Source organism: Theropithecus gelada, chromosome 13 (assembly GCF_003255815.1).
Source record: "Theropithecus gelada isolate Dixy chromosome 13, Tgel_1.0, whole genome shotgun sequence".
Lineage (NCBI taxonomy): Eukaryota > Metazoa > Chordata > Mammalia > Primates > Cercopithecidae > Theropithecus > Theropithecus gelada.
The window spans coordinates 14092591-14112028 of NC_037681.1; the positions used below are offsets into that span (position 1 = coordinate 14092591).

The following is a 19438-nucleotide window of genomic DNA, read 5'->3' on the forward strand; positions in this document are numbered from 1 at the left end:
GTCCAATTGCCCCTTCAATTTTTCAGTCATAGCTGAACCCTATGGGCAGGAGGGATGATCTTTCAAAAAGCTGAGTGGGTCTCTTAGGGTGTCTCCATTGTCGTTCCAGACTTGCTGTCTCTGATACATCCCACTCTCACAGGCTAGTCCAGGTTTGTCTCACTGATCTGCAGACAGAGCCCCTAACCCTTGCTCTGGGAAGTTAGTTCAGAAAGTATAATCTATAACTGGATGTTTTCCTTTCTTTCTTTCCTAGCTTCCCTGCTAACCACATTAAATGTCCCTTTGCTAACTTTATGCTTATTATAAATATGAAAAATAGTATATCCCTAACCTCCTTGGTTTTTAACATATCAAAGGTATTGTCATCCTACATTCTGATTGGAATTTCTCCATCTACTACGGAGGAAATGTCTCCATATATTTAACTCCTTCATACAATCAATAAAAATTTAGTTTTCTGTTTCATCTATTGCTCATGAGTTTCCATTTCTGGTGGAGTCCCACAAAAATCAAATCTGGTTTTGATTTAGCTCATCTTATATTTTCTTCAATATAACCCCATCACCATTGGTCTTTCTCACAATTCTACCAACCTTCAGACTTACATTCAGCTAATTTTACTGGTATCCAATATTTGCCTAACACCTCTGACATTCTAAGTCTCTTTGTAAGTCCAACGTGGTTACTTTTAAGAAAACAGAAATCAAATTACATGTTGAACGAATAAACCACCATCCGTTGAGTGAAACAGTTAAAGTAGCACTCAGGGAAACAACAATAATAGATTGCTGTTCCCCAAAGAAAACTGATTTTTTAAAATTTGCTTAGCACAAATGTATTGATTTATATCATTCAATTTATCTCTTTCTACCCAAACGTATAATACACATGCACACTTACATACACACAAATATACACAGACATGCACTCATATATATTGATGATAGACAGACAAAATTAATAGATGAAGAATTACCAACAGTGACACTTCCTCCAATATATTCCTTTATAATTCCATTTAATCTTCAAATTTAATAAATATATTTATAGATTAGTAATAAAAATGACCAAAGGAACACTAACAACACACTTGATATTGCTTTTTTAGAAAGTCCTACCATCAACCCTCAAATTGTACACAATCATTAAACTTCTTTGTATAGTCTCTCCAGCCAGTTCCAATGTATATGCAATCATCCACCTGAGTGAATTAAACCAGTTGAACAAATACAATATGGAGAGATGATAGCTTTCACCAAGTCCAAGAGCATAACTCACTGCCCTTTTTATTCTCTCTTTCTAAAAGTGTAACTGAAAAGATACCTATTTGTTAAAGTGAAACTTTATGATGCAAAATCAACACTTTTCAAAAAGATTCTAACACAGTTTAAAGGCTTCTAAAAATTAATAAATACAACCAATAGAGAAATAAACATAACATGGACGTTTGGCAACACAGTATCTCAAATCAGATATAAGGCTGCTACAATAATGTACTATATATCTCCGCCATTTTAAAGTATATTTCACTCATTGACATAGCAATCACAACTCACGTTCGTTCCTTCAGAGGGTTACCGGTAAATTGATCAAGAAATGTGCTTGAAATTTATTTGATTGATGCATTACAACTATAAAATACTTCCAAAGTGCAAATCTGTGTAAAAGTGTCATACACATCAGCTATTCAGCCAATTGTCATATGAAAACTATATGGTAGCCACATAAGTGTACTATAAAGTGAGGATAACCATCTGAAATTTATAAATATTCAAGCCTTTGCCGAAAGCAGCTTGTTTGTGAAACTTAAATGGCATACAGTACACCAGAAAAAGGCTCCATTCCAAAGTACTACAAAAAAGAATTGTATTTACAGATGACAAGAACTAATCAGATACATCCAGCATCGTCTGGAAAACTTAATGGCATGCCATAACTTAACATCACAGTCAACGTGCAGAACAGACCTCATAATTATTTTTTCTAATAACTAAGCCAAAAGCAAAGAAGCAAATGAAGCAATATAAAAATGAAACAGTGAAAGACAAAGGAAAGTACCACAAAAATGTTTATGATAGTATTGAAATGACTTGAGAAACCAGTTAGACCCCTGGAGCTTTATTATTATTATTATTATTGGCAAGTCCTGTCATGAAAATGCCCTCACAATTCAGACCTTTGCAATTTTTCCAAAGCTCCTTCCCACTGGAACAAGTCTTAATGGAAAAGCACAAGATGTACAGAGAAGACTGGGATCACCTCTCCCACGGCACTGGAAGAGCTGCTAAAAAGGGGCAGTTCCTCTATCCCAGAGCATCTTCTAGGTGGTGACTTTTTTTGCCTGTAGGCCATGCCTGTCTGTCCTCACAACAGCTGCAGAATGAAACACCGCACCTCCAACAAAGCTCACATACCCTGCCGAGCTCCCCTGCAATGGAAGCTTCCAGAATGCAAATACAAGCTAGGCATCTCAGATGGATCTGATTTCAATCAACATTAGTGCCAAATGAACATCTTTGATATACAAAAAGTCTATGCTACTGAATAATACAGAATTATCTTTCCCCACGTAAAGTTTCTTCTAGGAGGTGAAAGGAAACAGTCGATCTGTAAATGTTAATATACCTATTGTAAAGATGAAGAAATTGAGGGATAGGAATTAAAGGAATCAAATGATCAGAAGAACTGGAACCCATAACATCTTGGGGAAAGTTAATATTTTATGGTCTTTAATAAAGCAGGGCTATTATAACCCTCATAGGGAAGTATCTTGAAAGTTTATAGCTAAAGAATATTAAAATCACATTTTATCAATAAATTTTCACATGCTGAACGTTAGCAATATAATTTTTAAATGAGAATTTTAAAATATCAAATAGAATTATGGACCAAGCTGACATGCTTGGTTTTTATGTATTTTAAACAATATTACATTACACAATTAACTCACTTTAAGTTCATAAAAAATCAATCTAGATTATATATAATTTGGTATGCAGACTAGTTAGTTTTAAATGTAGTTTAAAGTTTATGTAAGCATGCACAATTAAGTGAATAAAACTAGGTAACCAAACCACTGTTGGTGAAAAAGCAAGATAAGTATATGCTCTCAGTCTTGTTTGTTGTGGCCCATTTTAACTGGTGAGTACATGGCTCCCACTAATGAGAACAACTGCTGTCTATTTTTAAATTCATTTGCTCACAAGAGCCAGTGAATGTGTATGTGGGTATTATGTGTGTGGAGAAGAAACGAAATAAATTCTCTGACAACCTTGCCCATTCTTAATTATTCTTCAAGGATTTTTTTTTAATTAGCAGAAGTGAATGCCAAGGAGGCTTTAAGCCAAATCTATCTAGATTCTCCCCATGTCACGGTATTAAGCTATTATCAGGCCTTTGCAACCTGCATGAACTCTAACATGTTCAATGAAAGGGAGACCTGTTTACCTATTCCCTAAAGACCTAGGTCCTTGACAGCACTTAAACAAGATGGAGGCTTGTTGGTATCTGGAGAGATTCTAGGACCTTCTTATTGAAGAAAATCTTAGTAAAATGATTAATTTGAATAGCAACTAAAAAGTTATATCTACTAATTTTATGCTGGGATCAATGAAACAAGATGGAAAAAAAAAAGTATTCCCTGTTTTAAAATCTTTCAAGAAAATACTCGGGGCAATGGTTGATTTAGTGATGTATCTGAATATGCCGTCCAACAACTAGAAATAGTAATCCAGCTAGCAAAGAAAAAAATATCCCAGCTGGGGCCAGGAAAAATGACCAGCCATACAGAACAGAAGGGGTGAAATCCAGGCAGTCCTTCATTTTCATGTTTCGGTAGCTTTCCATGTCAGCCACTGCCTGGACCCAGATGACATACAGCATCACCACCAATGAAAATAGGATGCCTGAGAAGGATGAAACAAAAGACTGTTAGCCTTTCTGATGATGTTTTCTCAAGAACACTATCTAAACCAATCACTGACCAGAATGGCAAGCTCCTGCAAATATATTTCTAGCAAATTCAAATACTCTATGTCAGGTCTTTTATTATGTACTTTATAGATATTTCTTTTATCTTTCATCTTCAAAGCATTGAGGGGAGGGCTATAGTAGCCTAAGAACAGCAACCACTGAGGTATTTATTGAGTGCTTCCTGTGTGCCAGGGACTGTAGTAAGTGCTTGTGAACATTAGTGAAAATCTTAGCACTTCTAGAATTTATATTCTAACTTTTTTTTTTTAACTGTACAACTGGTTTGGGATGAGCACTATACTATGTTATTTCTTTCAATACATAGAATAAACCATTGAAATAGGTACTCTTATCACCCGGTTTTAGATATACAGAGACAAAGACAGTGGTTTTCAGAGCTGATTTTCAGCCCAGGTCTTTCTGACTCTTGTTACACTATGACAACCCAGCTAACAAATGCTGGAATTAAATACGGTTATAAAAATAGAAACCAAAGTAAGCACCAGACAAGAGCAGAGATGAAAACACTGAACAAACATAAAAGAATATACGTGATTCTTCAGAATATATATATATATACACACACACACACACATATACATACACACACACACACACACACACACACACTCTAAAGATTGATTACAGCATAAAGAAAACATTGTCTTGAATAAATGAGGGAGGAAGATTAATGATAAAAGATTCTTTGGAATATAAAATCATAGATTAGAGATCAACAGCCATATTAAATTAAAAAAAAAAAAGAAAGAGAGAGAAGGAAGGAAGGAAAGAAGGAAGGAAGGGAAGGAGGGAGGGAGGCAGGGAGGAAGGGAGGGAGGGAAAGAACAAATCCCTAACCACTAACTAGAAGGCAACATCCCAATTTAGCAACAATTACAATGTAACTATAATCCACTGGTTCCAAACACTGTTGGAATTAGATGAAGTGTTACAGTTTTGGACCACTGACCTTAACAAGTGACAGAAAAGCTCTGTGAATTCTGAAACTTGAGAATACCACTAAGCATGTCCTTTCCCATGTAACTGTTACCGTAATTACCAGAAGCAAACAATGCGACTACGCTGAGCAGCAGGCTCCAGGGTCCGCTGGGCAGACTCACCAGTAAGCAACAGGCTCCACACACAAACCGCACACACAGCCTGACGGATTCAAATTTGTCCTAAAGTAAAATCTACTTGAGAGCACTTGCTATCTGTCCAAAATTTCAATCCAAACATGCCAAGGATCTATTACACTAGTTGAATTAATGAGTTGAACTGTTAGGTATATAAAATCTCCATGGTCTAATCGCTAGAATGTCTGAAAGCTAAATGCAAGTCTGGGACTAGGAGCAGAGACTGAGGCATATCAGCAGAGAGTAGCTTTTAAGAGCCCAGTCATCAATTACATTTCTCACATTAATTGTGGTCCTACAGCATTTAGGATGCCCTCTCTCTCCTGCGTCATCGATTTCATAAAGAATCTTGAAAAGTAAAAACAAAAGAAGAAGGGCTCATAAATACGTTGTGGTGTATCAGTAGTGGAGCTTCAATTTCCTTGTAATCATGATACAAGCTACAGAGCAATGAAGAATCAAATAGATGCTTCGCTAATAAGAAACATCCTTCACACCATGGTCTGTAATGTAAATGCAAATATTGGCTCACAGAGTAGAGCAATGTAGGCACTGAGAAACAACTAATCACAGAGAAATAGTAAAGCCATAGCCTGCAAGCAAACTCCTTACAACGCCGTACCTCAGATTTTGACAACAATATGGCAATTCCATGTGTTGTCTAGCAACTCTGTGCATTTCAATACATTTGCCAGCAAATATATACACAGTGTTCTCTGCTGATGTAAAGGTTTGGCTTAGGCATTTGCATAATATCATTTGCCTTATGCAAACACCTTGCAAAACTTTGTATTATTTGTTGATAGGGTTTTTATCTTCCTTGCATCATGTGAATCTCTTGTGCTTTCAGATATTTTAATGGAAAAAGGAAATTGCCTTTGTGAAAACCAGTAGCTTTAAATTTATCTTTTCAAAAATTGAAAAACCCACCAATGAATTTTCAGTATTAGGAAAACATATTGCAGGTAATCAGGTAGATGATTTTTAATAAGAAATAATTAACTTATATTTAAATATTGTCATTATTTGAAGAGGAATTCCATCTTAAAAGAAGGAAGAATAGTCATTTTTATCGCTATAGTCTTTAACTTGTTCACTAATTGAAGATACTGTCCATTTAATTTGTATCAGATTAGTTTATGATTATATCTCACCCATGGGGTAAGCCTGTGTGTGTGTGTCCGGGGGGGGGGGGGGTGTGTATGTATGTAGACAGAGAGAGAGAGAGAGAGAGACAGACAGACAGACAATGAGAAGGAATTTACACCAAAGGCCAATGGTTTAGTGGATATGGAAGCAAGAATTAATCATGGTGGCCTGCATGAGACATGTGGCCAAGAGAGGAAACAGAAGGATACTGTACTCAGGTAGACTGATCAAATAAGTGATTGGATTAAGGCCAATGGGAGCCATGTATTTCACTGCCTGGAAACAGAGTTACAAATCTGAAAAGGAGGAAAGCTAAAATAAGCCCTACAGTGCTTAGAATTTGATTAGAATTGCATATATCAGTGTGACTTCATGGTTTTTCATTGATAGATAATATAGAAATAAATATAGAAGTAAATGTGTGTGTGTGCATGTTTTAAAATACACATGTGTGTATATACCTAGATATATTTCGTGGCTCTGTTTCTTGAGAGCATCTGGCAGCACCAACATCCAGTCGCACAGAACACACCAGGTGTCCAGATCTTGACTCCTAAACTCCATGAAACAGGGCTTCTCAAAGAAATTGTTGAATCCAGGCTGAGGCATAAAATACAAGATGAACCTGGAAAATCTTGTTACCCCAGAAAGTGAAGATGTGTTCAAATAATGACAGGGGTGTTTGGAAGCCAGCTAGCTGGGGCCTCCCATAACTTAAACTGAAACAATCTGATCACCAAATGAATAATGATAGCGGTACATTTTTCTGATTTAATAAAATAGGAACTCACAGTGATATAAATAAATGAGCGAATAAATGAATAGGAAGAAGGGAAGATTTCCTTACAACAGAAAACTAACTTATAAGCGTAGAGGGATGGCAGAATTAGAAATCGCCATTTGACAATCACTTAAAAATAATTCAGAGAAGAAACAAAAATGAATGCTAAAACTAGTGGATAAAATTGAATGAAACAGAGTATATTTACGTAAGTTCAAAATCTCTTCCAATAAAATGCTTATTAATTTTGAAGGAGAAAATAGTAACCTCATACTGCAGAAACCCAGCAACTATTGCCTTATTCAAGTAATCAAAGTTAACATCACCAGTGACATGACAAATTGATGTCACACATCACCTGATGGGATACAGTGAGAATCACACAGCATCAATGCTATAATCTTAGAGCCAAAAATACAGAGACTGAATTCAATCATTAAAGAAAAAAACTCAAATTCAAGACCTTTCTACAAAATCACAGGCCTGTACTTTTTTCAAAAGTGTCAAGGTTATGAGGCACAAAAATGGGACTTCCTCTGGTTTAATGGAGACTCAAGAAACAACTAAATACAAAGCATGATTCAGAATTGGATTTTTTTGGCTATAGAAGGCATTAATAGAATAGTTAGAACAACATGAATGGAGTCTTTAGGTAAAAGGATTTACAACATCTATATTTTGATATCTTAGGACTTTTAAAAACATAAACAATAGCTGGCTTGAATAACAATGAGTTACAAACCTACTTGCCACAGTGACTTTAGCAAGAATAGAAAATACTGCAATATACAGGTACTAAATTGTTTTGAAATAAAATTACATTTAAATTTGGTCATACATTTGGAAAGCACAAATTTATTTCCAATTGAATTTTATAATATCTATTTTTTTGAAGTGCAGAAAATGTATACAATATTTCACTAGAGGCAGAATCAAAACACAGCCCTGAATCCACGAAGATGTGTGACCACAATGAAACTGCAAACAGATGATTGAGTCACACCAAGACCATGTTGAATCTCTTGTTATTGGCAGTATGTGACACAATGATGGAAACTTATCGTTTTGCATGGGTTCTCTTAAAAAATTAAAAACTTCGCCCTTTAAATGCCATGAATTCAATTCGGAAAGCATGTTTTCTCTTTCTGAAACAAAGGGCACACAAAATTTAGTGACAAATGGCCATTGAGAATGCAATTGCTGATGATAACAATATGGAAACAATCACAGTATGGAAACAAAACAGATTTCCCCAAGACCAAGTCAAAAACTGAGACATAAAATTGTATATCCTCACTGTTTCACAAACACAAGAATGAAAAATGGAGGCATATTCTAAAGATCTTCTCACTATAGTGTAAGAACCAGATTTAAAAACACATCCATAGAAGAAAAAAATTTAGCCCCAGAAATGAAAACTTTTTTCCTAAAAAAGTTGGGCAAATTATCAAACTGCTTTATTATTGTATAGAAGTACATATACTCTTACATGTATTCTTTTTTTTAAGAGAGTGTTTTGGAGTTACTTAAAAATGACAGATGTGATCTTTCACTGATTAGATGTAACTCGACTGCCTTTAAATGGGCTTTCACAACTGGAATCACGAGCAGTTATAGGTTACCCGGGGAAGAATCATAAATTCAAAATGATTCACTGGCCTCTTTTAGTCATGCTTCCACACAAATGCAGTGGCAACTCATTTCAGTTTTCTACCGGCATAAGAAAAGCCATAGAACTGCACATTCATTATGAAGTTGAGGTGAAAAGTAAACTCGAATCAGAAAGCAAAATCGTCCTTTTTCTACATAAAGGCTGCACACACTCTAAAGGTAGGGCGATATGTAGCATGGCATCTACATAGAATTAGAAAGTAAGTATCATAAAATGTAAGGGATGACAGCATCGGCTTTCTCATTGTGGCTATTTTCAACAGGGGATGGAAAGGAGGTTTCCAGCCACTTATTTGTCCAACAAGGTCAAACGTTGAAGCCTGTGGAATAACTCAGACTGAACCCTGAGAGCAGGAGTCTCATACGTTGGTCTGAAAACATTCCCAAACCCATTCTGCAACAGGGAAAATGTTTCCAGGAAGCACTGGGGGACTAGGTTACTTTTCTAGGTGGAGCTGCCTGGAAGGCAGCAGGGCACGCTTGTGCTAAGTATAGAATCAAAGAAAAAATCTGGGGCCTGGGTAAGTGTGCTAAGGATAGCAGCATTCATGAAATGGTGAATTTAGAGCAGATGTGTCCAGAAGAAAGAACAAAAAAAATTTGATAAACTGTGCATTTACTATCATTTTTGAAGAAGAAACACAGCAATGCATCAAGGGAGATACTGGAAATGCCTTCTGCAGATCTGCACAGGGACACTGAATACCATGACTGACAATACCCCTGCAAAAGGCTCTTGCAGAAAATACATAAATCATCTTCATACAAACATTTCTTAAATCAGCCCATACCTAATGTTTGAAGATATGATATTAAACTACCATAGTCTGAAGGTTTTCCTAATGGGTAAAAACACTCCAGGTTTATGGTTCCTCTTTCTCATTCTTTTAATTGACATATACTTTACATCGAGTAAAATGTACGTATTTCAAGTATATGATTTGATGGGTTTTGACAAATGGAAACATCAACGTAGCCACAACCAATGTATGCATCACTCAAAGAGGTTCTTTATGCCTCTTCACTCTCCTACCCAAAGCATCTATCGCTATAGCTTAGTTTTGCCCTTAGAACGTCATTATAAATGGAATCATCACAGTATACGGTCTTTTGTTTGGGAATGTTTTTACTCAACATAATGCCTGAGAATGCATGCATGCTCTTAAGATGTGTTCACAGTTCATTCCTTTTTATTGCTGAGCATTACCCCATCGTATGAGTATACCACAATTTGTTTATCTGTTTATCCACTGATAAACACTTCTGTTGTTCTATTATGAATTAAACTATGGGGAATATATTGTTCTGTGATGTTCTAACTCATACATGAAGCTTTGAAAGGATGGAGAACATTTCCTTAGACAAATGATTTTAGAAAAATATGGTAATGAAATTTGTGTATAGAGCACAGTCTTAGGCCAAACTGATAAAATGGCACTGGAACTTGTCGGTGCTACGGCAGGCACCTAAAGTGCACCTGCTGAAGCTTCCTCCCTTTTCCCCACCCCCAAGCAGCTCTGCTAAATCCAGCTGAGAACACGGTTCTTAATAAAACACTGACTTAACTGTCTTCCTCAAACATTAATTCCTCAGCAAAACTTTTAACAATTATTCCATAGCACTCAGTTATTCTAGGAGCTTGGAAAGCTGAATGGCTCATTCGGCTTTCATTGTTCAGCCACCTAGAACACAACCCACCCTTACAGCATTCTTTCTGGAACTCCTTTGGAAAGAGGCTTCCCCCTGCAATATTTAAGGAGCATCTCTAGGCTTTAATTTAGGGGGTCAAAAATTACAACCAAGGAGAAAGAGCTAGACTCTTAAGCTGGCTGTGGGAGAACAGGCAGCTGATTAACCTCTTAGGATGGAATCTCAATGCTCCCTCATGCTATGAATGCCATTGGGGTCCATTAGGATGATTTGACTTTAGCCCTGCATTCATAAAAGACTCCCAATTAGCCTTTGCATGATGTCTACAAATCATGTTATATATAGGGTTACAATTCATTTATGGATGAATGTTACAATTCATTTATGGATGAACTGTAAAAGCATAGAGCCTTACTATATTAAACATAAACACTTAAAATGCTACAATATTTGCAAACTTGTTCTCATATGTATTAACTTTGACAATGAGGAACCTTAAAAATCGCAGTGTCTGAGGGCTTTCTCCACTTCCGTGAAGTCTCTGTGTCTTGCTAAAGGACAAAATATGAGGATTAGCGCAGCATGATCGAGGATCACAGGTGCATTCCAGAGTCCAACATATACTCTTAACTTCCACCATATTACATTCTGGGAAAAGGGAAATTTGCCACTTCTGCATTTGCTAAAGAGTAATATTTGTCATAGTATTGTAATGCACTTTCAAAGTAGTCTCATAAATATTATTGCATCCATTAAAATATTTAGACAGTCTTTCTGAGAAAAGCTAGAAGTTATTTTAAATGATTTAAACTTGTGTTTTTGAAAAACTAGTTTGCTCTTCTTTACATTAGTATGTTATTGTTTTCTCATAAAATCATGCTTCAGATTATAGAACAATGAATGCATCATCGTGCACATTCTTTATCCCCATTCTTCATTTTCTCAGACTTGTTTTCCATTTTTTCTCCAATTTTCTGAGACAGCCTTAATTCTTTCTGCTGTTATATCATGATTACACCTTTCTGATTTCCAAACGCTCACTGCTGCACACACTTCAGCATTCTACTTTCCAAATACATTAATTGCCTCTTCCCTTTCATTTTCTGGACTCATAGTTTGATTTAGTCAACTATATATATAAAATTCTGATTGAGTTTCTCAAGCACTTATGACTTTCTTAGATTGTCATATAATTTTTATCATTAAACATCCTGCATACCCAGTGGTCTGTACTCTACTGTGAAGCAATTATTAACAGAGAATGATCATGGGGGTTTATCTATTTCTACAAGTAATTAGAGGTTTAATCTGAAAAGGAGAGTTTTATCTAATGCCAAGGAAATATTTATTCACAAGAATTGAGTTTCAGGAAGTAGGATGTGATTGAGGGCACACCCTTGGATTCTGACTCTCCTGGTTCAAATCCTGCCTCAAAGATTCACACTTCACACTTTATTGAATAACCCCGAGCAATGTTCGCACTGTTCTGTCTCAGTTTCTTCATTGGTAAAATAGACAGGATGCAAGTGTCTACCTCAGAAAGCAGTCATGAGGACCGAACAGAGGAAAAGCACTGAAAACAGTGCCCGGAACATGACAAACACCTAGTAAGCATTGGCTAATTTTGTTATCATTATTGTTAAACTTTGGCACGAGCTCCTGCTAATGGTTAGCAAATGTTACTCTCTCAAATCTTCTAAAGCATCAGAGGTTCTCATGTGTCTGGACTATCTCAGGACAGGCCAAGAGGCAAAAGAATAAACTCGCTGTGGTGTCTTCTAGTCCTGAGATTTCAGAGGAGTAAGGGAATGATGACCTCCAATGCATCTCCCAGTGTCTTTCTGGAACTTTCCACGAGGTGGCACCAGTCACCCCATAGTCCCATGACAAAACGTTTTGCCAAGAACAGAAGGTGAATCCAGGCTCAAGCTCGTTTGTATTGAGGACAACTTCTTCTCTGAGAGTCCAGTCAAGCCAACAGCCTTCCCCTGCCCATCAGCCCTTTATTTCTAGGAAGTAAAAATTCTTTCCAGGACAGACTCTTAGCCTAGGTCAAGCACATTAGGTTTGTCTTTCCATATACAAAAATGTAAAGAAAACAAAAGTCTCAGGAAAAAAAATTATAAAACTTAGTGAAAAAAACAATACAATATTTTTTGGCCACTCACTGCTAGTTAGTTCTGAGCAAAGTAACCATTTGGGGGATAGGATGGTTTTCAATGAAAAGAAATGTTTGCAAGGAAATTAAATCCCTTAGTACTGAGTAAATAGTAGATAGTAACAAGACACATATTTTGAAAAAGGAGAATAAAGCTTATGGAAACCTGGTCTGCCTTTCCACTTAGGTGACAAAACCTAATTCCAGACCAGAGACAGTATGTTTTTTGTTGTTGTTGTTGTTTTAGAGACAGGGTCTCCCTCTGCCAGGCTGGAGTACAGTGGTGTGGTCATAGCTCACTGCAGCCTCGAACTGCTGGACTCAAGCAATCCCCCTGTATCAGCCTCCTGAGTAGCTGGGACTGCAGGCACCACCACCACACTCGGTTCAGAGAAATAAATAATCTTGTCACTTTGCACATCTGAAAACCCTCTTTCAGGATAAAGATTAATTATGCCTCACTATGTCATATGAGTAAAAACGTTTGTTTGCCAGGCCTGTCACCTTACTTCTTAGAAAAACAGCACTTACTTTTATTTTGAGGGGATGACAGAAGTGTGGGGAAGCATTTATTCAAGTTTGAAGTTTAAGGCTGTTCAGAAAAGCTCCACCAAAGGTATTCCTGAGACGGCGATTTATCTGGGCAGGAGTTAGACCGTGACCCAGAATATCTCCAACAAGGTTGGAGGTTGGGTGGACAACAAGGTCCGTCAGGTTGGGTGGACACTTACAGGGAAGCAATTTCTCTCTCCAAAGAAATGGCTCTGTGTCTCCTCTCTTCACATTCTCATTCCCATTCACGGCCTTTACCCAACTAAGATGTTCCAGACTTAAGGAGCAGGCTTTGGGATTTGATTTCCTCATTTTCTCCCATATTACTGCCCCATTTAAAACGGATTCTAACAACCAGTTAGACACATTTCCACTGAAGAGGAATGCAGGGCAAATAAACTTGCAAGGAAGAATCAGAGAAAGAAAAGTAATAACATTTAAAATATTTGTGTAAATAAAAGCCATCACATCTCTTTTCTATATAACATTAAGCAAGGCTGACTAATGCTGGCATTTGACATTTATGGAAAATGTCAGACCAAGGATGTTGGCAAATTCACATTAAAATCTGAAGGAAGGTGTTCTCACATTATAATAGGATCAGTAACTGGATGACAGTTTTTTTTTTTTAGACATATTCCAACTGTGACAATGGAAGGCACAAAGCGAGTCTACAAACCAGGTACTTTTCGAAATAGGAGTGTGACTAGTCTACGCTCCTGTTTAGAAGGCAGATCTAGTGTACCCGGGCCTTTTGATCATCAAAACTGAAGACACTAAGTCTACCACAAGAGGTGCATCTGGCTGGCATATCAGTAACAAATACTTTGTATTAACTACTTTTTTTTCCCACCTACCTCCCACACACCAGAGCTCCGAATATGTTAAGTTCTGAACTCGGGTGAAATATTTGATTTCCTATTGGGAAGCTATGCTTTTGATTTTCTCCTGAAAGCCTACTTGTCACACACCAGGGAAAGTCAGAGAAGCTTAAAAACAAACAAACAAACAAACAAACAAAAAAACCCTGTAGTGGATCCAACCCAAATGCCCATCAATCAACAAGTGGATAAAGAAACTGTGGTACATATACACAATGGAATACTACTCAGTCATTAAAAAGAATGAATTAAAGGCATTCACAGCGACCTGGACGAGGTTGGAGACTATTATTCTAGGTGTAACTCAGGACCGGAAAACTAAATATTGTACGTTCTCACTGATATGTGTGAGCTCAGCTATGAGGACACAAAGGCCTAAGAATGCTCCAATGGACTTTGGGGACTTTGGGGGAAGGGTAGAAGAGGACAAGGGATAAAAGACTACAAATAGGGTGCAGTGTATACTGCTCGGGTGATGGGTGCACTGAAATCTCACAAACCACTGCTAAAGAATTTACTCATGTAGCCAAACACCACCAGTACCCCAATAACCTATGGAAAAATTGTTTTAAAAATAAAATAATTAAAAAAAACTAAAATGTGAAGGAGAAAAAAGAAAAAAAGAAAAGCCACTGTAGCCACGCCTTGGCCAGCCCCTCCCAGGGAGTTCCCTGGGCTTGTCCACAGTGGGCAGCTGTTTATAGCCCAGATCTTTCACTGGATGGACGTGGAGACAGCAGGTGTAGACAGCAGGGCTGCGTGTGCCTGCAGGTGTGGATGGCAGGGCTGTGTGTGCCTGCAGGTGTGGATGGCAGGGCTGCACCTGCATGCAGGTGTAGACAGCCTGCCTCCAGGCTGTTGACAGTTCTTCCTAAGCTGTCCTGCTCTTGCCTTGCCCCACACACTCTTCTGCTCTGATGGCTGCCACATCCTCCTTTACCTGGAGGAAAACACGAGGAGCCTCTGTGAGCCACATGCTCAGTCTCAGCCAAAGGAAAATGAGCACCTGAACTACGTCCCTTGGTTTCTGCGAGCTGTTTTTTCTAGGATTAAGGAGAAAAAATCCTGAGTTACGTATTATGTGTCCATCATATCTCTCTTATCTTAGTTGCAAATAAATGTGGTTTACTGATGGGCTATTGCCATTTCTCTTGATCTTCTGAAAAGAAAAAAGGAAAACAAACCACAAATCCCACTTCCTTTTAAGTCAGTCTAACTTGCTAGAGATGGGGACTTTCTATTCCCTTTCTAGCTATTGACCTTTCCTACACTAGATTAACTGTTTCCAACCCTACACTTACAGAAAGCACTGCCTCCAGAGCAGGAAAGATGGGTGAGCTGCAGACAGCTGTGCTTCAGGCTTTTTGCCACACATGGCAGAGGATTCACACAATTCATCCCAACCAGCCCTGCTCATCTCCCTGGTGAGAGGAAGTAGCTTGTGACGCAGCTGTCTGGGACAAAGAGCTCACCTTGTCCTCATGGAATGGTGCAGAGCAAGCAGGCACCTGCAGGAATCAAGATGTAACTTGGCCTCTGTGGTGTTTCAAGGGACTAAGGTACACTGCAAAGACACCCTTTGCTTCCATGAGCACACCCTGGACCTGGAATAGGGCTGCTTGAATCCTTATACTCTTGAGATGTCCAGGTAGTCTCACCAGCCTGAGAGTCTAACAAAGGATTTAGCCCAAGGTTCAGAGCTCTGCAGTCTCCTCCACCCAGAGAGACTCTGTTTCTACTTTCTGCAGCAAAATTCCACACACATCCCACTTTGCCATTTAAGAAAAGGCTACTTCAATTATGGCAGAAAAATGTTTCTACCTTGATGTGCTGGTAAGATAGTGAATTTTATGGCTGATCTCCCAATGCCAGTGTCCTGAGTGTCCAGGCCACATCCTTACTCATTTCACACACGTAGATGTCCTGCTCATGTACAGAAATTACTGTGTTGATGTTGCTTTGCCCAGGGATGATGACTATTCAGCTTTACGGTAATTTTCTTCATATAAGCCAATGTTGAGAATGCCATGCCTACGTATCCTAACACTTCCTGCATCTTTCCTATCACATTCAATGCCATGGGGCAGGAGGAGATGTGTGACAACCCATTTGTATCTAAGAGTTCTCTGTGAGTCCACATTAAAACAAACGGGGGCAGTTGAGATCTTGCAGAGGTGTGTGATCACTCACTGAAACAGTTATGGCTGAGGGTCATTGTCCTGACAATGACTACACTTTGCCCAGAACTGACTCCCCTGGAAACAGGTGGCCTGGCCTGCCTGAGGATGTCTCTGTCCAAGTGTAGGGAGAAGCAATATCCACCTTCCAAGCCTTCTGAGCCTTGCTCTGAGCCTGTTGACCCAGCAAAGGGAATACCATGGGCCCCATCCCTCCTACCCCACAGCCCTGATATAAGCATCCCTCTACCATGCATGGAATGTCTCAACACAGTGCTGCTGATGCCAAAGAGTCTTCCTATGTGCACACACCCAGCAATGGCCATAGACAATTTAGCTCTGCCCTTCCCTAACACCATCTGCCCAAAAATACAGAGAGCGTCCAATTCTGTTTGTGGCATTGAAAAAGCAGCCACCACAAGCCTGAGCCCAGGCTGCACCTGCTCCTAGTTGTGGGCAAAGCTCAATGTGCTGGCCCAGGGCTGGCATGGGAGCCTCTGGAACGAGTGACCAGTCACATTCCATCCCATGCGACAGGGTAGCTCTCCCTGCTCTTGGTAAACAAATGGCCATACACAAACAATGTAGAATTGTACTGAGGCAGAAATTAAAGAAATAAAAATAAAATTAAGTAGAAAAATAAATAAGCTTTCCTGTATTAGGGCAGCAACAGGCATAGCCCAGACCCAGAAAAAGTCTCAATAAACACTATCTGAGAAGCCAGGACACAAAGAACGTGCTCTGGAGACTCTCCCAGCACTCCCTCAGCAAAGGGAGAAGAAAAACAAATTTTCCTTTCTCTTTTTAGTATGAGTTTATAGATTCCTGTTCTCTGTAACTCATAACTTCAAGTATTTTGTTTTATCTAAGCGGCATGATGAAGGTCATGAGAAGCCTGAGCAGGCCTAAACGACAGCCATCTGGGCGCCATAGCGAAGGTTATGAGATAAGCCCATGCTAGACACTAGAGCAAACCTAGATAACAGCCATCTGGGCTGCATAGCAACCATCATATGTAATCCTGAGTTACACACCTGCCACAATTTGATTAACTGTCTCTGTTCTGCCTCTGTTTCATTGCTTTCATGCCACCGAAAGCCTGCTTCAAGCTAGCCCACCCCCTTTTTGAAGTTGTATAAAGTTCAAGAGCTGTCTTTGTTCTGGGCCCAGTCTCAGGATGTTAATCCACTGGATCTGAGTGCACTCAATAAAATCCTCCTCGTTTACCCTGAGGTCTCTCTGGTCCTCCTGATTCCCACAACAGTGCCACAAAGGAAATTATAATAAAAGGCAAATGTAAAGTAAACGTCCTCTGAATCATCCAGTTTCATGGCTTTGAAAATGGGCTCCCTCAACACCTTGGACACCTCAGAACTGCTCGGGGCTTTTGCATGAAGTGCTGAGCAAGGAAACACTTGGCCCTTTACCATAAGCAACACAAGGTTCATTTTTTAAAAATCTGACATGTACAATTATTAAGTGTCAATTAAAAATAATAATAAAGGCAAAAAGAAAAAATCTACCAGTTACAGGTGTATGGATATATGAGTACATTAAATGCTTTATCCTCCTACACAGTTCTCAGCCAAACATAATTCTTCGCATATATTGCTTTCTTGCACAAATTGCAAAATGGAAAAAGACCAACAATTTTTTTCAAAGCTACTAAACACACAAACGCGAACACACACACACACACACACACACACACACACAAATTGTCCAAAAACCGGGACCAAAACCAGGATCAAAGCAGTTCTGAGTTTAAAACAATCATGCTGCCCATAATACATTATCACTAAACTATGTTTATTACATGTTCCCTCTATTGAAAAAATGTGGTTACAAAAAAAAAAAAAAAAAGCAAGGAAAAAGAAGAAACAAATATTTACACGTGTAAATAGAGCACTGTTATTTCTGGGACGACCATAGAAAAATATGTACCCTCATTAGAACTTTGAAACGGAAAAGGGTAAAGTGCAGTTTGGGTGAGAAAAACATATTTGGCCAAGAAGATGCTCAGTTTTAAGGGATATAAGGATATGGGATCTGGTCCTAGGAATTATGAATTCAAGCAGCAGGGATTATAATTTCTCAGATCTAAGTGAAAAAAGCCAGACACAAAAGTCCACATATTGTGTGATTTCATTCATAAGAAATATTCAGAATAGGCAAACTCATACGGATAGAAAGTAGATTAGAGGTTTCTTAGAGCTGGTCAGGAGAGAAGGAGAACAAAAAACAGGGTTTCTCTGTGGAGTAATAAAAATATTCTGAAATCAGATAGTGGTGATTCTTGCACAACTCTGTGAACATCCTAAAACCCTACGCTGAATTATACACATCAAAATGGTAGGCTGTATGTTGATTACATCTCAATACAAAAGGCTTTTGTAATGAAGAGCTTTAATGGCTAAATCCAGTGAAAGAAAACAGTTGAAATAAAAGATGAAAGAATGGTTTAAACAGGGTTCTTCTTCTCAGAGTGAGATTTTTCTGAGCTCTTTAAACTGCTGGGGCTCAGGAAACAAAACCCCAAAATGAAGCCCCAGGAGCAGCCTCAGAAGCAAAAGTTTTCCTTTGACCTTCTCCTGCCCTCCTGCCTCCCAGCCCTGTTCTCTCCCAAGGCTGGCCTTAGAAACCATAAAGGTACCCCTCTCCACAAAGGTGAATCATAGAAACCAGAACTCCTTTCCCCAAAGCCAGCCATGAAACCTGAACATATGACTCTAACTCTCCCTCCACCTTTCTGGGTAAAAACTGGCCTCAAAGGAATGACCTGACCTACGTTGTTTGCCAATAGGTCGTAAGATCCCTATTCCAGAGAGGGTCCTGCCCCACACCTGGAAGGCAGGCGTGCTGCTCAGAGGCCAAGAAGAAGCTAAACAGACAGGCCTCGCTGGGTTCCCCACTTAGTCTATGACCATTAGATCCCACCCTTTTTGTCCAATCATTTCTACACAGCTGCCTATCCTTCGTGGAACCTAAGCATAAAAATAGACAATTTGCCCATATCTTTTTAGGTCTTCAATCTGAAAGCTCCTGTGTATGCATGTTAAACAAATATGTATGCCTTTTCATCAATTAATCTGCCTTTTGCAAGTCGATTTTTCAGGGAAACTTCTGTTCCTCCTGGCCCCTATAAAACACAGGATCTAGATCTGATTATTCTTTTTATTCCCTCTACAGAATTAAGCACCATCTTATGCAGAAAGTATTGTTGTTACCTGAGCACTGATGAAGTGACACTGGGCAGAGTCACAAGCTATCTTTCCAAAGATTAGAAGGACAACAATCCTTTCCATTCT

General features: G+C 38.7%; 1 protein-coding gene across 5 annotated transcripts in view; it reads right to left on the reverse strand.

The window, feature by feature from the left end:
* Window positions 1-262: 262 nt before the first annotated feature.
* Window positions 263-19438, reverse strand: part of TMEM182 (transmembrane protein 182) — an 83314-nt gene continuing 64138 nt past the window's right edge. For all 5 annotated transcript variants that reach the window (XM_025354960.1, XM_025354961.1, XM_025354962.1 and 2 more), the window contains one exon: window positions 263-3908. In XM_025354960.1, coding sequence (XP_025210745.1) covers window positions 3688-3908 — 221 coding nt within the window. In that variant the 3' untranslated portion in view covers window positions 263-3687. The remainder of the gene's footprint in view (window positions 3909-19438) is intronic.